Source organism: Centropristis striata, chromosome 9 (genome assembly GCF_030273125.1).
Source record: "Centropristis striata isolate RG_2023a ecotype Rhode Island chromosome 9, C.striata_1.0, whole genome shotgun sequence".
NCBI lineage: Eukaryota > Metazoa > Chordata > Actinopteri > Perciformes > Serranidae > Centropristis > Centropristis striata.
Window position 1 is genome coordinate 10168812 of NC_081525.1, and position 8257 is coordinate 10177068.

An 8257-nucleotide genomic window follows, 5' to 3' on the forward strand; every position below is an offset into this window, starting at 1 on the left:
TGTTTGCTTGTTTCTATGTTTTATTATTATTTTAAATGTATGTGAAGCACTTTGTGTTAAATTTCTCTTGTATGAAAAGTGCTATACAAATAAAGTCTGATTGATAAACGTTCCGTCCAGGGTTACTGCGGCTCCTGCTGGGCCTTCAGCACTACGGGAGCCATCGAGGGACAAATATTCAAGAAGACAGGTCAGCTGATATCCCTGAGTGAGCAGAACCTGGTGGACTGCTCCAAATCCTACGGGACCTATGGCTGCAGCGGCGCCTGGATGGCCTACGCCTACGACTACGTGGTCAACAACGGGCTGCAGACGACCAGCTCGTACCCGTACACCTCCGTGGTGAGATTCCAGCTGTTAACAGATTATTGTTCAGTGTCCAGGCTGCTGTTATAACCCTCAGCTCTGTTTCTCTTCTCAGGACACCCAGCCCTGTTACTACGACAGCAGGCTGGCAGTCGCTCACATCAAAGACTACAGGTTCATACCTAAAGGAGACGAGCAGGCTCTGGCCGACGCTGTGGCTTCTATCGGACCGATCACAGTCGCTGTGGATGCAGATCATTCAAGCTTCCTGTTCTACAGCTCAGGTTAATAGAAAAACACATACTCTACACAATCATTATGTCAGCTAGGCCTGTCACAATTACACATTTTTGAGGACAATATATTTTCCCAGAAACTATCAGGATAAGCGGTAGTATCGTATCAATGTTGTTTTAGTTTTATAAAGATATTTGAGTGTAATAAGTTCATTCTTTTCCACCGCAATGAATTTTTAAATCTTGAGAATATTAAACATTGGAATTGAAATGTGGAAAAGAAATATCTTTGATAAATAAAACAAATAAATAAACTACAACCAAAACAAATAAAATATACTTCCAGGCTCTGTTAACAAAAAAATGCAATGAGACAAACATTATGTCTTATATTATTTAATTATTAAAATAACATAAACAGCTGGAATGGCTGCTTGGGAATGGTTTTCTTGATAATGATTTTGGTTATTATCAAGAAAACCATGTTAAATGTCTAGATATCAGCTCTTAAATTAAACTCTTATCAGCTATTTTTGTTTTTTATCATTATTTTTGTCTAAACAAATGTACCTTTAGTTGTACCAGGCATTAAAATGAACAAGAAATTGAAGGAAAAAAATGGTCTAATAACTTTTTCCATGACTGTATTTGAAACCATATCCAAATCAGTGATCGAGGCTCCTGGTCTGCAGTGAGTGAGTGGAAGCTCACAAACAGACCGGGAGCCTTGATTAATCAAATAACATACGGTTAATAAGGTCAAAACACATATACAATGATTTAAACAACTGTCTATGCAGGTTACAATTCACTTAATGCAACGGAAAGAAACAGAGTCAGTGTGGATTGCATGATATAACGTATATGCACCGCTCACGTCTCGCTCCAGAGGGGAATCCCAGTTAGATTCATCAGGTGGACGTTAACATGACTCTGACTGAAAACTAATGTGGCACCACATCTGTTGGTATGTGTAAATAAGCAACTGTTTGCTAACAAGGTTGTCATATTGCAATAAAAGCTGATAATTTCAATGGTTCTTGTATGCTGTGAATTAATGCAGGTTAAATGTCTTTTGCAGGAATATATGACGAGCCGAGCTGTAACCCGAACAACCTGAGCCACGCGGTGCTGCTGGTCGGCTACGGCTCTGAAGGAGGCCAAGACTACTGGATCATCAAAAACAGGTCAGAACACCCTCCAGATATAAAATGCATTGGTTGATTTGGTCTAAAAGGACATTTAGTGCTTCTTGCATGTTGTTCTAAACTGCAACGCTGCCTTTTCTTCTTTCTTTCAGTTGGGGCAGCGGTTGGGGTGAAGGCGGCTTCATGCGAATGGTCCGAGACGGCAGGAACACTTGCGGCATCGCAAGCTACGCCCTGTACCCGACTCTATGATTCTGAGAAGACTCTTCAGTTGTGCGTTTGTGCTGAAGTCAGTCATTGCTTTAACAGCTCAAACACTCCTGTCATCACATCCTCAGAACCTCCTGCTGAACCTTTCTGATGCTGTAGATAAAATGTTGTGGACACATTGCTTCTCTCAGGGACGTAGAGACACTACAGAGCACTGCAGGGTGACGTGTTTTTGTAGGAACTTAGCGTTACCCTGATTGAAACGGTACCAATTTTGGATTATTGCAGAAAATAAGCTCTAAAACATGTAAAAGCTCCAAAATGAGGTATTAACTGACAGATTTTATGTCATAAAACATTGACTTTGAGACGAGGGAACAGGTGCAAAATCTATTTTCTGTTTTTTAATGAGCCGTTCCTGTAGCCTTCCGAAAACTCGCCAAATATAAAAAACTACAATTTAAACAATTAAAGTGGGACAGTGTGATAAGCATAGCATATATATGTTATTATGTCACTTTAAAATGAAAATGTGAATTTCTAAGCAACAATAACTAGAACTTGTTGCCACAGTAGCCACTGTTCCACAGCTGGGTTTAAAAAAAAAAAAAGTTATAAATAATTGATTTATTGTTATTATACAAACCCATTGATGTTGTAGACTCTCAGTAAGTAACTAAGTAAGTTTTTAGCATTTTAACCCTCTGAACCCAGTGAAACATTTTTCTTTAAAAGATCAACAAAAAGTACACCGTTGATCATAGAAAGAAACTGTAAAAACAGGCATTATGGTCGACATTTTTACTTTCCGACAATCTTTGAATGGATCACAGGTTATTAAAGTTGCTGAGAGAAAACGTGACCAAAAGTAAGCTTAAAATGTTGATATTTCTGCCAGAATCTCTTCACTGAACATCTGTTTACACAGAGCAGAGAGGAGAGGGCAGGAGAGGCTGAATACATGACAATACTGAGAATATGTACAATATGTGGCGACACAATTTATTTTCCATTTTAATGTGGGCACTCAGAAAAGTGTTTATATATAAATTCCATTTTATTCCAATTTTTGAAAATTATTTATCAGAGAAATATGGCAAAAAAAAAATCACTGAAACAGCTCGTTGGGGTTCAGAGGGTTAAACACTATTGTAGCTACTGAATTCACCAGTTTATTTTTAATTCTTGTTTTATCTCAGACTGCACTGCTTTACTACTTTTGTTACATTAACTCATATTATTTTTGGTAGAAAACAACATGTAGAATGACGGGGTGGTGGTGGGGACGTTAAATATTCAGATGTTAGTGGCTGAGACTTTGAGTCTTTACAGGGTTTGTGTGTGATGTTCAGGTCCAACACTGAGCAGCACACACACAGATCTGCAGAACGAATCCGACTAACCTCTCAGAGAAAACCTGCTGATGTTTCAGCCTGGGGGCCTTCAGGCCTCAACTTGAATGTGTTTCAGAACAAATAAAATGGTGCTTTGTACTTTCAATGCAAATAAATAAATGTTTTTCTGCATTTTTCTACCATCATATACAAAATGTTGTCAGTTACCAACTGGATGAACTGACATGTCTTACCTTCTGAAGTGACTGATAATAAAGTGATAAACAGTTTCCCCTGAGTGTAAATGTGTAATTTACTCAATTACTGTACTACAATTTTAAGGTGCTTTTTACGTAAATACGTCCATTTTATGTAACTTTATACTTTTTACTCCATTACATTTAGCTGACAGCTTTAGTTACTTTTCAGGTCGAGATTTAACATAAAAAAACATGATATCTTAAACATGATTAGACTTTCTGATACATTTAACCATGTAACAATTTATTCAATTTTGACAACTTTTTACATGGATGCATATTATAATAGTCATACTAAAAAATATATGGAATATATAAAACAATCCCAGTAGGGTTTTGATACTTTTTTACTTTAAGTACATTTTGATACTGATACTTTTGTTTGCACTTTTACTTTACTACGTTTTAAATGCAGGACTTTTACTTGTTTACTTCTACATGTAAAAGTCCTGCATTTAAAACTTACTGAAGTAAAAGAACAAAAGTATCAGCATCAACATTAAAGTATGAAAAGTAAAAGTACTCGTTATGCAGAATGGACCCACTCAGATTTTTTTTTATATATTCCAAATATATTATTTGTTATTCTGTTATGAGGTTTATTCTAAAAAAATGTCTTATCACTTTTAATGTATCTTGTTTTTTATGTTAAATCTCAACCTGAAATTAACTTAAGCTGTCAGCTACATGTAGTGGAGTAAAAAGTACAATATTTGCCTTCTAAAATTTAGTGAAGTAGAAGAATAAAGTAACATAAAATGTAATGTAATAATACTCAAGTACTAAAATTGTACTAAAGTACAGTACTTGAGTAAATGAACCAGACAGCAGGCGCCGTCACTCAGGTAAATGTTGGGTTTTTATATACTATCACGATCAAAATATATATTTTAATGGCATCCGAAGCTTTTCTGCCTTCACACCACACCCTGATTCACACCTCCACCAGGTATTTTCTTAGTGATAAATAAATATGTAACTAATAAGATTAAATCCACAAGTTGCTGCAGTTAATCATTCTGCAGCCCTATTACTTAGTGATAAAACATTTCTCCTGAGCAGCTCAGAGTGTTTGAGGTGTGAACTGTCCCAGAGTCATTCAGCTCTGTGTGTCTGTGCAGAAGTGCAATATATAAAGCTTTTGTTGTATGGGACCAGTGCTCGGTGCGATTGCCCCGTGGCCCTAATTACAAAGGGACACAAAACTACTTCAGAGACATACAATGACCAGAAAGAGACTAAATAAACATACAAAGAGGCAAAAAACAAACAACGACATACAAAAAAAAAAAAAAAGAGACACAGAAAATGACTATGAAGAGTGGCAAAACAAACACAAGAGAGACACAAAGAAATTCCATAGAAAAACAAAATAAGAAAAGATGCAAACCAACTACCAAGAGCAAAACAGCACATCTTTACCTGGGCACATGTTTATCGTGCTGCCGTGCTTACCAACTTATCGACTCCAGTCCAGCTTAGTCGGTCACAGTCCGAATGGAAGACACAAGAATCGCAAAGATTCTCCTTTATGGTGGACTAAAAGAAGACCAAGGAGATCGGGGTGGGCAGAGGAAACGATACAAAGATGTACTGAAAGCCAACTTGAAATCTTGCAGCATAGATCCAGATACCTGGAAGGCACAGCTCATGTCGTGGGCTCTGTTCTGAGGGCCTGGACTCCTCTGAAGACTCTGAACGTGGCATTCAGCAGAAGAAAGACAAACGATGGCGCCAAGAGATTCCTGCACTGGCCCAATGGACAGGAGACCAATGGAATTGTAAAGACTGCAGGCGCACTTGCATGTCTCGTATTGGCAGAATTGGTAGAATCAGGCAACATTCTGTACAACTGATCCAGTATTGACAGCATGGAATACCTTGACAAATAGCCAAGACCAAGATCAAAGAGTTTGCCAAAAGAATAAGATCAACCGTGTCTGTTTTGCAGATCCTAAGGCTCCTGAATATAAAGGTGGAACAGTTGGAAGCAGATGTAGACGTCAACGGAAATGACTTCAGTCAGCTGATTCACAAGGTACCTGCAGTTGATTTTGCTCAGTTAATAAACTAAAACGCCTTCACAAGCTGAGAATAACTGCATTTAAAAAAAAATGTACAGTTGTGTCAGACCGGGAGAGGGTTTTGCAGAATGTGAATGGAACAAAGTTAAAGGCAGCAGATCTTCTGTCAGAAGCTGCAGCTCTCCGTACATCGATACACCGTACGTTAGTTAACAGATGTTAGACCAAGTCTTGCCTGTGACTTAAGCCAAAGACGTGTCATTAACAACAGCGTTTCTGTTTCTGTCAGATGTGATGAAGTGGCGGCCTGAGGTGAAACCCACAGAGTCGCTCTCTCTCTCTGAGGACGACAGAGTCCGGATGGTGGAGGAGGCTCATAGCAGCGTGCAGGAGACGAGAGAGAGAGGCTGCAGCGCTCAGAGAGACAGAGCTGACAGAGAGCAGCAGCACGCACACAAAGGTCACACTTTAAAAAATATGTAACTTTTAAAGCTGCAACCAGCAAACCAAACACTTCGCTTCTACATTTGATTAATAACAACAACATATTGACCCTTCATCCTTCATCTTGGGGCATAATTGAGGGCTTATAACGAAGAGACAGAAAGGATTACAGACATGAGACCTACTGTTATAGAAAGGTATTGACATAGACTATAATGTGAGCATAGTCACTAAGGGGTGGGGGTGGGGGGGCTTTAGGATATGCTGAAAAAATAAAAAATCCCCCATTGAACAAGACAATGTTTAACATCTGATGCCAAAAATGTGATTGACATCCCCTCAAACCCCTGGAAAGCCACTGATTAGGTATTTCCAACTTCCAATTTTAGGGGAAACCCTGTTTTATTAAAAAAACTACATTACTACTTATGTCGACATCAGCACCATAGTTGTAGTTCTTCCGTTTTAGGGTTGTACTAGGGTTATGAAAACATATTTCTACGCAATATATCGAATATCACACACTGTCTAATAAATAATTATACTGCATTTATATTATCTATGCTAAAAAAAGACAACAATGTTTGTTCAATGAAGATATTTTAACTAAAACAGGAGAGCAGTGCCGACTGCTCTGCTCACGAAATGGAATGGAGCCCGAGACATTTACAGTGAAGCGCGATTCAATGAGATCGCACCACATCCGGTAGGATCTCACCATACATCCGGTAGATTACAAAATAAAACAACGGACAAATCTGATCGTAAATCGTCACTTTGTCAACATTAGTGTCTCCCACTGCAACAGAATAATATGTTGATCAGCAAATCAACCTCAGACACGAGGCATGTAATGGGCGAAGGTTTGATCCGTTAAATACACAGAGGATCAGGGAGATTTCAAAATAAAACAAAGCAGATCGTCTTTTTCTGGCGAGATCTTCGCGACAAAGTGATTATGTACATTCACTGAGTGTATATTTAGAAAATAAAACATATATTTCCAGATAGAAATGTAATCAAAATCCATTTTCATGCAGAAACTAAGTCAAAATATTATTTTTTTTTTCACTAAAAATGAGAGAACTGTCCGCCATGTTTTTTTTCTCGGGATATGACTGTCATTTACTTGCATTGTAGCGAAATCTGTGTCAGTTTCACGGAAATCTGAGTGATTCCGTGGCTATTGATTTTGGATTTTGATTGATTGATTTTGAGTTAAGCAATTCCTGTGTGACCAGGTTGGTCAAGCATTCCCTGCTCTGTAACTGGAGGAGCTGCTGCCATGGTAACCAGGAAACTAAATGCCTCTAAGAAAACTTGAATCATCCAATGTTGGTTTCTTGGAAACTCCAAGCAAGAGGCGGAAAAACAGATCTGTGATGAATTCTTTGTCAGCCACACCGCAAAGCTATGGAGGATAGATATCAGGGAAGCCAGCTCGCTAAAGTAAAAATAAAATACATACAATGCTTAATAACTTTATTAGACCACCTGTCATAAAATTGCGAAAACATAAATATTTTAGAAACCTTTCAAAAGCTTGTTTAAAACTGAAATGTTTTTGTTATTTATTTGGCAACTAACAAACTGAATTCACCTTTTTATAGCCAGATTTGAGCCGGCTAACTGGGCAAGTCAGTAATTAATCATTCAAACACTAAAACTAATTTTTCTGTTCAGGAATGCAAATAAGTAACGATAATTTGATAACTCAATCAAGAAATTATAATGAGCTTTTCTATTTTTACAGTTTGTTTGTAAAACAGTATACATTTGAAAATTCATGGATAACTATAATAATAATTATTATATTTAAGCATTAAAAATATAATTTTGGTTAAAGAGCTTCTACATACTGCTGTATTAACATTACAGAAACTTAAAAAAATATTTTGGCAATTACTAATGCTGTTAATTTAGGACAGACGAGGCATAAACAGCTGCTATTATACATTTGTTAAGCACTTTATATATATAAAAAAAAGAGCTAAAAATGTATCTCGTCACTTCAACCTTTAATGAGATATAAGTACGCTGGTACAGACCTGAAACTTTTTCTCTTTTTTTGCACTTTACACACTTTCACGCTGTTATAATGTTGTTTTTCACTTGATTTGATGTATTTTTAAGAAAAGAAAAGTTAAAAAAAATCAAATCACCACCAAAAATAACAGCATAGACTGATTTTTATATTTTATTATAATTATATAATTTTTGGCTTAGTTTTTTTTCTTTTTTTCCTGAAAGCCGTTTTTAAACTTTGTTTCTCACTCCTGCAATTATTTACATATT

The 8257-nt window shown here is 37.1% G+C and overlaps 1 protein-coding gene across 1 annotated transcript; it reads left to right on the top strand.

Annotated features, from left to right (window-relative positions):
- Positions 1-2572, top strand: cts12 (cathepsin 12). The gene is made up of 4 exons (XM_059340947.1): positions 1-342; positions 422-590; positions 1624-1729; positions 1843-2572. The coding sequence occupies exons 1-4, from the start codon at positions 271-273 to the stop codon at positions 1940-1942; spliced, it is 447 nt and encodes a 148-aa protein (XP_059196930.1). The 5' UTR covers positions 1-270; the 3' UTR covers positions 1943-2572.
- The last annotated feature ends 5685 nt before the right edge of the window (positions 2573-8257 follow it).

What these genes read in the sequence shown, in the direction of transcription:
- cts12 (XM_059340947.1), top strand. Translation starts at nt 271, where the DNA reads ATGGCCTACGCCTACGACTACGTGGTCAACAACGGGCTGCAGACGACC. An exon ending in CTTCCTGTTCTACAGCTCAG is followed by an intron (nt 591 to 1,623) that starts GTTAATAGAAAA and finishes TGTCTTTTGCAG; the next exon opens with GAATATATGACGAGCCGAGC. An exon ending in TACTGGATCATCAAAAACAG is followed by an intron (nt 1,730 to 1,842) that starts GTCAGAACACCC and finishes TCTTTCTTTCAG; the next exon opens with TTGGGGCAGCGGTTGGGGTG.